At 51.7% G+C, this 13319-nt stretch overlaps 1 protein-coding gene across 9 annotated transcripts in view; it reads right to left on the bottom strand.

Annotated features, from left to right (window-relative positions):
• The window catches only part of RGS3 (regulator of G protein signaling 3), an 82866-nt gene that overhangs the window by 22722 nt on the left and 46825 nt on the right, over window positions 1–13319 (bottom strand). For all 9 annotated transcript variants that reach the window (XM_064469087.1, XM_064469089.1, XM_064469092.1 and 6 more), the window contains one exon: window positions 2889–3011. In XM_064469087.1, coding sequence (XP_064325157.1) covers window positions 2889–3011 — 123 coding nt within the window. The remainder of the gene's footprint in view (window positions 1–2888; window positions 3012–13319) is intronic.

Here is a 13319-nt window from a genome sequence, read left to right as displayed (position 1 = left end):
TCACTCAGTGAAGTTTGTCTGATTCCCACAGCTCCAAGAAGTTGGCACCATGCAACTCCACCAGTTCAATGAGTCCAGCCCCTCCTTTCTAGATGTGACCATTCCGCTAGGGATCCTCTGCCCCACCACAAGCCATCTCTTCTGGGTAAGACTCAGGGATGGCATTAACACCAGCATTAACATGTTGAAGGGAGAACCATTCCAGCCCACGCTCTGGTACAGCAGCTGCAGAGGCTGCGGAGGAGCCACTCTCTGCTCAGACAGTGTCCCTTTCTCCAGCTCAGCACACAGCTGGAACATGGCACATCTCTGCCTGGCACCGAGGCTGCACCGGCCCTTGGGTCCTGTTCACACAGCAAAGCCCACATACCCTCGGCTGGGCTCCGGCCGCAGAGAGATGACCTGCGTCTTGCCAAGTTGGAGCAGTTTTGAAGGCTTTGCAAATCAGATTCCTGTTTGGAGCAGAAATCAGCCATGCAGAGGCTGATATTTCCAGCTTAATTTGTCTGTTCACAGAGCACAGACACTGTTCTGTTTCCTTAAATAGCCCTAGTATCAAATGACTTGTAAGCAACAAGCAAAGATAATGGATCACTTCTCCCTCGCAAGAAGCGACTGATTTCCCAGCTCCTGCCTCCCACTGCACCGGCATCCCGGAGGACGTCTGCCCAACCAACCAGCTGTGGTGCAGACTGGTCACAGCAGCCCCATCTGCAGCTCACCCGTGTCGGGCTTCTGCCCACAGCCTGGCCTCGTGTGCGCCTCCCACCCTGCTCCGAGGTTGCACGCCCACCAAGCATCCTTGCCTGTCCGCTCGGGAGCTGCAGCCTCACGCAGGGCTGCTCCCCCTTCCCCACACTGTTTCTTCTTGCACTTCAGGATCAGGTTTGCTTTAAAATTGCAGCCTGGGCAGTTTATCCCTTGCTGGGATGGGAAATGGTGCTATGAATTCAATTAAGTACCTGGCTGTTGCTCTCATGTTCTTTTTCTCCCTCCCGGCACCATACCCCACCAGTGGGATTTCCATCAGCTTTGGCAAGCTGAGACAAGCTCCCCCTTGTCACAGCCTTGGAGGGCCCACGCTGGCTCTCCACTGCACCCAAGGAGCACGCTTTTGGCTACTGAAGCACAGAAAAGCCTTATAAAGGTTTATATTGTCTTCTAGAGTACTTTTTCACCTGTTCAGTAGCCAGGCTCCTTCTATAACATGGGGAGCAGATACTCTCCAAGGCTTTGCTCTGAGGTAACAGGGCTTCTAAATCCAGCAGAGAGCCAAAATCCCATGCCCTGCCATGAACACAGAGTCTGGGGTGGGGAGGGCAAACGGCAATATCACCTGAAAACCCAAATGGTCCCAGAGCACGCGTCATGATGGACAGCCACCAAGATCCCCCCTTCTAGGATATATTTGAGATGCTCAGATTTGAACATCTCCCTGCACAGCTTTGCCCTGGAGGATCCTGCAGCCCACAGCTCTATAGCACCCAGCCGAAAGCAGAGCCATGCCAAGCCCCTGGCAGCAGCCCCATCACATGCATCCCCCCTACACCGAACTGCCTCGGACCCCCTGTCCCGGGCAGTGTCGTTGCCAGCAAGGCGCACCACAGGAAAACAAGAGACATGGCAGAGTCTGGTCGCCTCATTGAATTAGCTGCCCTGGGCTATTTACATTTCTAGAGGTTTGGTTGGTAACTACGTTCTCAGGCTTTGTATGTTGTTGCTATTTTAGTACATCTGAAACATGCAGAAAAAGGAATCTGGACGCTCCGTCTCCTGTGGAGATGTTTGTGCTGACCCAGTTTGGGATGCTGCAGAGCAAAAGCCACATCGTTCTGCCTTCAGATCCGGGCAGCCGCGCAGGCGCCTGCTCCTGCTTTTGCCCACATGTACGGTGAGAGTGAGTCGCCTGCCTTCGAGCCAGACCAGACCACGCACCAAGGCTGTATCCACACGTTGACGTGGGGCAGGAGCTGCTCCACCACCATGCCCCAGCCAAAGGGAGATATCCCGGTGGTGTTACACCCGAGATTCCTATCTGCCTCACTTAAAGCTCTTTAAACACTCAGCACAGTGTGTTTCTGAAGAGAGCAGTGGGTCACCCACCAATGGTCCAAACTCACTCCCCAGGGGCCAAGACGTCTCCAGCAGAGATTGCCACTGTCCCAGACAACTCCTCGGTGGCAGCCCCAGCCCCGAAGCCAGGCAGATGGGAGATGTTAACTACAATCCATGCGGGGCAGGTGTGCCTGGCAGTGCTTTGAATCCACTCCACACACACGTTTCTCTTGCCAGCGCTGCTGAGGCAATGCTCTTGGGCCAGGCTGATGCTCTTCGGTGTGGGAAAAGCGCTGCTGCTGCCTTGCTCAGTATGAAAAAAAGCTCTCATCAAATGACCTTTCTGTGCTTTGAGGCCATCGGTGGGTTTCACATCAAATGCTTGAGCCCATCTAAGTGCACAGAAGGAGCACATCTTCGCACCACTACTCCCATGACCTCAGCCTTTTAATCAGGACCCAGAGATCACGGCCTGAACCTCTCCCTCTGCATTCAGTCCTGCCCTAGAGCCAAGCTCTCAGAGAAGGCTGTACACCAGGCTGCACAGCCTCAGCTGTCCAAATACAGATGCTGGGAGGGGTCAGAAGCAATCTGCTCGCTGGAGTCTGCCTCAACTCAGGTCAGCAGATGCAAATGCAACAACTGCTTCCCCGAGCAGGGCAGGAAGCTGCAGACACAGCAGTGCCTGAATACAAAATCGCTCCTCACCTGGCAAAAAACCCGGCCTCCGGAGCAGCTCGCCCGGCAGGAGTGTCACTGGGCAAAGCCCCCACCACAGACAGAGCCCGCGATGCTCCGAGCAGGGTTTTCGAGCTTCCCCATGGGTCACTTACCTTGTTCTCTGTAGGAGCTGATGCCGGATGTTGCTGCTTGGTGATGTTCTCAGCCAGACACCAGCAGATCCTCTTCTTCTGCTCCTGGGAGTAAGCCTCCAAACTTAATAAGCACTCCGACTTCTGACGTAAAGGAAACACAGGCAGAGAGAAGGTCATTAGCTGTGTGTTGCAGGCCCTAGCTTTGTTTGCAAACTACTTGCTTCCAACACACTGGATCAGATGAATGTAAGTAAAACAGGAGCGCTTGCACTGGTGTCCTGCGCTCTGGGGACGAGAAAGCAAAATAGATGGGAAATTGGCTTCACAGTGAAATCTCCTCCAGACAGAGGGTGAAAGGCTGCTGTGGTGCAGAGCAGCAGCCTTTGCTTTCGTAAGTGGGAGCAGAGTGGTAAGGCACGGGCAGAGCACCAGCAATTCTGCACCCTGTGCCACCACAGCGGAAACGTGCCTATTAAGCTAATTTAGAGAGTGGAAATTGCTCTTTGCTGTACGCAAACATTAGCGAGGTGCCGTAGCATGAACTGATGAAAACAAGCGCCTTTGGGCTGGGTGGGGCTGGGAGAAAGGCAGACCTCAGAAGCTCCAGACCAGCCTCGCCTGGTCTGCTCCTTACTTAGAGCATGCATCAGGGGTTGTTTTGAGGATGATGCTCACGCACTGTCTGCAAGCAGGATGCAGTGAGGACAGAATTGAGAGAAATGATGGGAATTCATCCCAGCTGAGCTCCACCTTGAGCCTCAGAGCCTCCCCACCTCTCCTCATGCCCTAGCCCCTTCCCTGCACACACCCTTTTTGACCTGGACCTGTTCCTCTTTGACATGTTTTCTTTGGGTCAAATCCCACGCATTTAAGAAACCTTCCGATCAAGTTTTCTCGGTAAGTGTCTCCCCGCCCTTAAGCAGCTCATCTCTTGTGATGAAAATGAAGCATTAGTAACATTTGCTGCCCACTGGGATTTTGCAGGTCTCACTTTAAAAACGGTTCAGAAAAGCCCATTGTTGGATCATCTCCTTCTGTGGCCAGATATGAAAAGGAAAAAAAAAAAAAAAGCAGAACTTTAGGACAGAACTGCAAAGAAAAAAGACCCTTGCACTAAAGGGCATGAAAAAGGCCTTTCATTTCCCCCTAGGATTTCCTTCCAGAAGGGCAGGTCTCCTCTAGCCTGTTTTTCCCAGAAAGAACTAAGGAACTTGCACTTTGTAACTCCAGAGACACAACACAACCAAAAGGGGAAATGCTTTTTAGTCACACCATTTAAAACACTGTTTTCATTGGATGCTAATTCATTCATGTTTAATCCAAAATCCCTATTAAAGCAGTAAATGAACCAACCTCCCACTCCACCTCTAGAAAAAGAGATCTCTAGTTCAGTCCTATACCCCTCCAAGGAGACTTCCAGGAAAGAGAAGGCTTGATTTTTCTTACGTCTGGCCATTGCCACATCTATTCCTGCACCAGAAACGGGCTTGACCATTGAAAATACATGCTCAGGCTTACCGAGCGCTATCAAAATGGAATAGAGGTTTGTGATTCAGGGACACAAGGCGGTGGCGCTCCCCCTTACCCCCCAGATTCTGAGTTGCAGTGACGCTCTGAGCATCACAGGGCTGTTTCGCATCCCAGATGTCTCAGTGTCTCCCAGTCCCACGCCAGCAGATCACCAGGCTGTACCACTGTGATATCCCCTCATCCCCAGGAAAGTACCTAATCATTCCTGCTCTCAGAGGAGAGGATAGGTATCAATCGGCCGGGCTGGAAATCTGGGCTGGCATTTCCCTGCCCTGCACTTGGGGCCAGAAGTGAATGACAGCAAGGACTCACCTCAGCCTAAAAAGACATCAGCGCAGCTGCAAGGAAACCAGTGCCCGTATTGATGCTGTAACTACTGCACACCCTCATCCCTACCAAGCTTCTACAATTCCCCTAGCATGAGGCTTAAAGCAATTCCAAGGACATCTCATATCCCCTTCCTCGTGACGGATGTACAGCTCACCTACCCCTGCTCTGCAGCCCCTTGCTGATTCAATTATAATCCCCATCTCTTTGATTGAATTTAGCATAAAGTGATGCTCAGCCTGTACTGGCTGTTTAGAGCAAAGTGCCCCTCTCCTTCCTGCTCAGCCTCAGTGAGCCGGCAAGACTCCCCAGCCCCAGCCGCCTGGGAATATTAAAGCCAGGAAAGGATATTGCCCTCTGGTTCAAAAGGCAGAGGAGAGTCAGCCATCCCGATGTGTGTCTTGGGTATTGTTGGCAAGGCTGAAGGGGGACATGAACACCCAAAATTTCATTTATCCAGTCTGTACATATTTCATTATCACTTCTGTGCTACAGCAGTGAGATCTCAGCACTTTATTCCTTCACGGTGATATTTAACCTCTCCAACACACATTTCCCAAGGGATGAGCTCTGTTTCTCCCTCTTCCATCAACCTGCTCCCCGCAGATAATGTGCAACTGTGTCTGGGAAAGAGCCAGCCCAACCCGCAGGGGCAGAGCACCCCCGGCTGCCTTTGAAGCACAGGATCCTGCTTGCGAAGCCCTTTGGGATCCAGCCAGACAGAGAACAGGTATCTGAAGGACTGACATTTTAATATGGGACAAAGCTCTCTCTGTGGCACACGTCCCTGGAGCGCAGTCCCTGCCAGGGGACCGAGCTGCCCAGCTGAGCGCTCCCATGCACCGGGGACGTGGAGCAGGGAGGTCAGCTAACGCCAGGGCTGTGCCGTGCCCTGTGCACACTGCCTCGCTCCGGGCTCGCTCTGGGAACCGGCCTCCCCGCTATTGTTTTTATTCAGGGAGGCTGCCGCTTTGCCTGCCAATATTTACAAAGAGAAAACAGGGTTTAATCTCACAGTGCTGGGAAAGGAGGATGCAGATGGCGTGAAGGGGGCGTTTGCGACCAGATAAAGCGAGCGACTGAAGTGGCTGCCAGTTGCTTTCTGACTGCCTTCACCCCAGCATTTTGAAAAACATGTTATTGCAGGTGTTATGAGCCGGCTGGCGCGGGAGCCTCCAGTGAGCCCACAGCTCTGGGCAGTGCTGGACCTCGTGCCAGCACCGGACCCCACGCCAGTGCTGCCTGCGGGAGAGCAGGAGGAAAACACAGGGCATGTGCTGCAGAGGAGAACCCAGACTCAGCAATGCAAGCCCCAAATGGGCCCTGTTACAGCAGGAAAAGGTCTCTCTTGCTCCACAGCAAAAGCTCACCCCTGCAGATGCTGCCCCAGGCTAAGCCCCAGCCCCACAGCACCCAGGAGCACGGGGAGGTGACAGGCAAGGGGTCCGGCCAGGCAGAGCTCCTGGTTACCCCTACAGACACCAACTGAAGAGGGACTGTTGGCTCTGTAGCCCATCAGTCAGCCAAGCACCTCCTGGAGAATGGCACCTCATCACAGGAAGGGCCCCCAGGCCCTGCACACCAATAGCCCATGCTACAGCCATGCCCCTCTGTGCAGGACCCAGCACAACAGCATCTGGTACACAAGTGTGGCCCTACATGGCACTGCAAAGCTAAGATATAATAACAACAATGAGTCAGACTCAGCCTGACACCTCCAAAGCCCTGGACCCAGTGACCAGCCTAGCCTGGGGCTGCTTTCATGTCTCTGCTGCCTCCCCCAGCTCGTGCTAGCAGACATGCTCCCAGAGGGTGGTCAGGTCCTTGGGTGGATGTTCCCCCTCCAGATCACAGGGATGCACTTCTGCTCTTTTCCTCGGGCTCCTCTCCTCTGCAAGGTTTACGGCAAAGTGGTTCAGGGACAGGGCTTGCAGCCCAGCTCAGCTCTGTCCAGCCCCTGGCCTCGAACGTTCAGAGCGTTGGTCCATAGCCAAACCCAGCAGAGATCCCAGAGGGGAAGTACCTCGGAAATGGACTCCAGACTACAATAGCTTTTAAGTTGCAGAGCAAACCTTCCACCGGTGAAACAGCAAGCCCTGGGAATATCCTGTGCACAAAACATGGGCAACTGCTGGCTGGTTATTTCATGACCCATGGAGCTAGGTCTGATGAGAAAGTTCAGTTTGCTCCCATGCTAAGTGGTGCTGGGGGGGGGGGCTGTGGGGGACCACGTCTCTTCCTGTGGTTTTTGGACTGCTGGGCACTACCGGTGGTGCCCAAGAAACACACACTGGCGGTAACAGCAGGGGCCCTATTGAAAGCTGGTGTGACCAAAAGGTGACAGGATCTCATGGGTGCTCGAGCAGATGATGTCTGTGGAGCTGCGTTTGTGGGGCACAGCAGTCTCTGCAGAGAAGCATGGCTCATTGCTGTGTGGCTTGTTTTTGGGCCAGGGAGGCTCTATAGATGAAGGTGAAAGATGCCCATCCTTCCTTGTGACCCCAAGGGCTGGCACTTAGGAAATGGGTTTTCATTGTCCTACAGACACCCATGGACCCAAGATAGCAAAGTGGACCTGCTCCCTCATGGTGCAGAGCCACCAGTGGTTCCAGCTCACCCCAGGCCAGTCAGACCCTGTTGCACTTAGATGCTGCTGCTAAGGAGGGAGAAGGTGGAGGAGCGATGCCACAGGAGCACTGCCTCATGGCACAGCCTGGAGGATGCTAAGCCTCCAGGAGGAAAAGCCAACCTGAAGAACCTTTTCCACCCACTTTGGAGCAGCCAACAAGGACACAGGGCTCAGTCTGTTTTTGCAGGCCAGCAGGTTGTCCTTAAGTGGCTTATCATATAACAGCCTTCACAGGACTCCCCAGCCCTGAGACTAGCCACACATGGAGCTCCCCGTGCAATCACCACCCTGGCAAACAGAAGGTCCACAGAAAAAGCAGGTCCACTGCCTTTCCATTCTGCAAACGCCCTTTCCTTTCAGGCGAGAGGGCTGAGAGCTGAGCAGCCCCAGCAGCACTGAGCTCACCCACCCGCTGCAAACACCGCCCCAGAGCTATCCATCCCTCTTCCCCTGGTGCAGCCTCAAAGAGAGCAAGCTCCAGCCTGTGCAGCCAGCCCCAGGGAACAGCAGTTCCCCTCCAGAATTCCCCACTGGTGCCTGGGCCTTTTAAAAATCTCTCTAGTACTGTAACCGCATCGTAAGAGCTCTTCATTTTACCACCATCTGGGAAATGTGACCACAGAATTAAAGCTGGGGGAAAAAAGATTTAAAACTTCTGCTCCAAAAAGCACATTTTGTGGTCATCTCAAAACTCAGATTCAGGTTGAACTGTGTAAAGGTTCACAAAGCCAGGGAAGCAGAGTGCCTTGTTTATCTGTTCGTCCAACTGGGACACAAGCACTCCTTGCTCTGCCCAGAGAGACCAGAACTGGGAGCTGTCAGTGCCCAGGAGCTGCCCTGGGGTACACCTCAGGCCTGGGTTCTGCCAACCCGGGGCTTCTGCTACTGGTGGCAATCCACAACATCTAACCCAGGTAAATGGGCACTGGCAGAGGAGACAGAGCCCAGGGATCTGTCTGCACGGAGGAGCAGCCGGACCACCAGCTCTGCAGCCATCGCTTTGCATGCTCTGGCTCCAGGTGCATGCCAGCAGAGCTCTGACTTGGACCAGATGAACCTTTCAGTTGCAGTTGAAATTTGGGGCATGTCATGGGGATGCTGGGTAAGGCTGCACTTCAGGAATGCCTTGACATTTAGGGGAATCTGTACTTGGGTTCATGTCACAACATCCTTCAGAAGCACTTTTCAAAGTGTTGGCAGTCTTGGTCTGATGTTATCTCGCTGCACCTGCAGTTCAGTCTGCAGCTCCGTCTTCCTGGCGTCATGCACAGAGAAATTCCATGGCTGGGACCTGCCATCCTTTGGATGGAGGAAAATGGAAACCTCTATTCAGGAAAGAGTTAAACTGTTGCTGTAGGTGTGACACGGCAGAGGGATTCAGTGTGTGCACATTGAGCATCCAGCTTTTACATGAGCTGGGTGACAAGGCGACGCATGCTGGTGCACTGCAGTGCAGGATGCAGCCCCTCTTGGTGAACCTCTCCGGCATCCCAGAAACGAGCCACTGCTTGTGAGACATGCAGGCAGCAAAGGAAACACCAGAGAGCAGGAGAGGATTTTTCATTTGGTAACATCTCCTGACCACCACCAGCAGAGCGGCTGGAGGAGAGGGAGTCCCCCCGTATGCTGAAAAGGGAGAGGAAGGCAGAGGAATGCACTTGATGGTCTCTAAGACGCTTCAAATTCATGTAATAAAACTGCAGGCAGCAAGGAGTGCGTCTAGATTTTCTCTACTTGAAGTCCTCAGGTGTGACCAATCCCAACACTTGTTAGTTGTTGTCTTATTACCTTGTCTTCTTAACACCAAGACTTAACCTTGTCTGCAGTGCCCTTTCCACCATAGCCCAGAGGATCCTTCACCTGACTGCAGTACAACAAGCCCATCCGACAAATAGCACAGCCCACACACACATCTGACAAATACCATCTCTTTTCCTATTATGAATTTGAGGAAATTGAGATAGCATTTCAACAGAAGACATAGTCCACAGACAAACCCTCATCTCTTCTACCTTCTCCCAGCCTGCACACAGCACCTGATGCCAGTTGACCCTTGATTTTCTCTTACCAGGAATTCAAAACCCACTATACCTCCAACCTACAGTGCTCTGGCATCTGCAGGGTGACTGTCACAGCAAAAAAATTAGGATTTTTTGTTCAGGCAAGGCTGAGGGACTCCTAAATCATTCTTGTGGTTGAAACCCTCCTGCAGCAAGTTGTGCTGAGGGCTCGCAGACTGGGCCCTTTGGCCAGCACTGCTTTGGGCTCAGAGCTGGGTACAGCTCTTGGTTCCACGTCTCGTTCACAGCCTTGAGGTTTTCTGAGCTCATGTCTCTAAACTGGCCTATTTGTCATTGCATTTTTGGGGTATTTCTTTGTACTTAAGAACCAAAAGTATAGATGGAGCATTTGAAAAGGAGGGATCAGACATCTTGCAGGCTGCTCAAGCCCTGCCAGGGAGCAGAGTACCTGGGACAGGGGGAAACCACAACAGCAGAGCTGAGCCCAGGGCACCAGATCCTCCTTAATGCGGGGAAAAGGGAAAAGGGGAACAAGTTTTTGTGCGTTGGTCCCCTGCCAAAACCATCCCATTTCAGTTAGAAACAAATTCAACCCAAAATGCAAGTCCTCTGGCTATCACTTTGGGGTCAGAGAACAACGGAACAGGAAAGTTGACGGAATCCCAAACTTTTATCATTACTGATGCCGCCTTTCTGCTGCTCATGGCTGCTGATTGTCCTTCCCCCGGCAAGCTTTCATCAGTCACTTCTGACCCTCGCAGACCTGTATGTACAGTTCTCGTTTTCATGATCACATGAAAACTCATAACCAGCTTTCACTCACCTTAACAACTAAGTCCCACTTCTCTATCACTGAACTATCCTCCTTATCATCTCCTACTTCCCCAAATTTCAAGCCATGCGCACACTTTATCAGGCATGATTTGCTGTTTTCTACCACACCAATGATGATTGTTTGCAGTTAAGCAGGAGCCAGGCTCCCCGAGCCCTCCCTGGCAGAACGATGCTCACAGATGATGATGCTGAGGTTTCAGACCGGAGTTTTTAACTATTTATTAAGCACCACAGCAATTTCCTGTCTTTCTAGGTTTTCAGGCCAGGTGTTGTGTTATATCAAGCCAAGAGCTGGTGAGGACATCTGCTCTAGTTGTGCTCCATTTCTACTCTTTATCTCTTTTTCATTCATAATTATTTTTTAAGCTCCTTACTAAACAAATTCACTTTAGCTGTTCACTTGGTTTGATATCACCACCTGGCCAACCCTTTTGCCCTTTCCCTATCACCAAATCATCTGCCTAAGAGTCCTCTGGATCTGCCAGGACAGTGCCCAAAAAAGCTCCTTGCTGCCCAGAACAGCTGACTTCAGAATTACCCAGGGGTATATCTGCCCTGTCACAGTGTGTCCTGAGCCTTGAAGTCCTCTGTACCATCAGTAAACCGCTTCTTCAGCATTCAGATTCCCAGTATGGAGATGGGAACCTCCTTGCTCTTTCCCTGCAGGACAGGAATGGGCAATGCCACACCCCTAAGGGCATTAAATTAGTCATACTTAGTCCTGGGAGTAGCAAAGAACAGTTTGGGAAATTAATTCTCCTATGGACCAAGCTGGGACATCACCAGTGAAGACTACGAAGTTAAGCACATTTATACAAGCTACAGTATTGCCCCTCACTACAGTCGTGGTCCAGTTTAAAGAGCATTTGTTCAAAGTGTACCCTTGCCGGCAGTCGGGACGCAGCTGAGGATGCAAACAGGACTGGTGCCCATGGGGGACCCTGCGGGTGCAGGGATGTGTCTGCAGAGAGCCAGGGCACGGGGTGGGGGACACAAGGAGGGGCAGTGTAATTTCTCTGACACTGGTCTAGCGGCTCTCCCATGCAGAGTTAGGATGCGCACTTCCAAGGCAAAACAAGATCAAGCATAGATCCGCAGCATTAATTTGCTTGGGTCTGTAAATGTGCTCATCACAGCAGGCAAAGAAGTTGCTACTGGAAAGATTTCTGTTGGAGCAGTTTCCCAAGAGAAACTCTGGTGTCTGCAAATGAAAAGTTCCAGAGAAAAAGATCAATTTTGCTAGTGCTTTTCAAATGAAAAGCTTACTGAGCTATTTGATTTTCAGTCAATTTGGTCTGAACATGTTGGGTTCGAATCAAAAACTTCTAACACTGCAATAAAATACTGATCTGCAGTTTCCTATCAATAGGACATTTCCGGAGCAGGGAAGGGTGTGAATACAGCCCTGGACCACATTCTTGTCTCTGGACTGGCTCCCTGTGAGGCTACCGATCCCCACCACGCACTAAATGTTTTCTTCTGACAGGTTTTGCACATCGTCATAGGAGGTGTGTGAGCCCTGCAGGGAATGGCATGCGGGCCGGGGGGAAACGGGGCCAAACTCCCACACTCCAGATTCTCTAGGATGCAGAAGCGTGGATCCACACCAAACCAGCCCAAAGCTTTGACAGATGGGGTCTGTTCAACCAAATTTACACATTTTCATTTGGATTTAAAATACTGAAATGAAACATACACTAGACCAGGTTTGCGTTTGTTGGTAGTACTTTTTCACATACCAGCTGGCAAACAGAAAAATAGACAAGCTTCCAGCTCTACACAGTATTCCTCAGATCAAAAGGTACCACCTTCACTTCCAAAATCCGGGACTGCTTATGTGCTGCTACCCCATGACCACCACGAGGAACAAAAACACCGAGAATGTACAGCTCAGTGGAGAACCTTCCTCTATCTCTGCATTCTTTCCAACAACAACCTATATTTAGCCCTTCCCTTCCAGGAGGCCACGCCACGTGCCCCACCACAGTTGGGGCCACCTGCACTTGGGACCTCCAAGCACTGCAATTCATACGCTGAAGAGATTTTAAAATAAACACCCCTTCTGCTGTTAACTTACACCGGGTTATAAGATTACTGTTTGCCATCTGACTGTAAATAATCAAAATGCAGAGCTTTTAAACTCTATGGTGTGATTTATTTACATGCGAGTAGACAGGATGACCAGCAGTAGGTTTTTATGACACTCCAGTTTCCCTGAGGGTTGGAATTTTCTTTCTTGTTTAAAATAAATTAAGCAACTCACAGACATTGAAACATAATTTTATTTTGGATCATGCCAGATCCGAATGCAAAAATGCAACCTTATGGGTCAGAACATTACTCACAAACCTTCCAAATGAGAAGGAGCAGCTCAAGGCCTTGGCAAAGAGCTATTCCTGCAGCAAACAAAGTCAGCCCGGCCCCGTGGACTCCCCGTCAACTCACAGCAGCACTAAATACATTACAGCTCATTGCAAATGATTTGTGGATAAGAAACAGCAGTACGAGAGCTTCTACCAACCTCCCAGACATCGTCACAGCAGTGCAACATATGTGTCTGTCCAGATCAGGGTGACAGAAGAGCTCAGATAATGATGACCACGAACCCTCCCAGACCCCTCACCTCCACCCCAGAGAGGACCAGCTGGCAGACTTTAGCCAGCAAAAGGCTCCTGGTAGGGTAAAGCACTGCTGGCAAGCCCAGGGATGGAGCACTTGCTGCAAAGAGCAGGACAGGAGCAGATCAGGAGGGAGAGAGACCCCTCAGGGGGACAGGGGACAAAAAAGCCATGTCCACACAAGCAACCTTCCCTTATGCATCCTTATGCAAAGCTTTCTAGCTGCCAGAAGCAGTCGCAGGGGTGGGCAGCAGGACAGCCACAGGGCACTGCTGCACCCCATTGCTGGGACCCAAAGGGTGCCAGGAGTGTGCCAGCACAGCACCCTGCCAGAGACAACCTCCCGAGCCTCCCTCCACCCTGAATCCCAGCAGACTGAGGGTGGCCCCGAAGCAGAGCCAACCCTCTCCATGGGAAGCCATCCTTACAGGGGGAAACCGCCTCATTCCCACAGTCGGGAAGGAGGCTGAGCCTTGCACCAGGGCAAAAG

The sequence above is a fragment of the Phalacrocorax carbo genome, chromosome 18 (genome assembly GCF_963921805.1).
Source record: "Phalacrocorax carbo chromosome 18, bPhaCar2.1, whole genome shotgun sequence".
Lineage (NCBI taxonomy): Eukaryota > Metazoa > Chordata > Aves > Suliformes > Phalacrocoracidae > Phalacrocorax > Phalacrocorax carbo.
The sequence above is the reverse complement of the archived record's forward strand: the minus strand, read 5'-3'. Positions and strand labels throughout refer to the sequence as shown.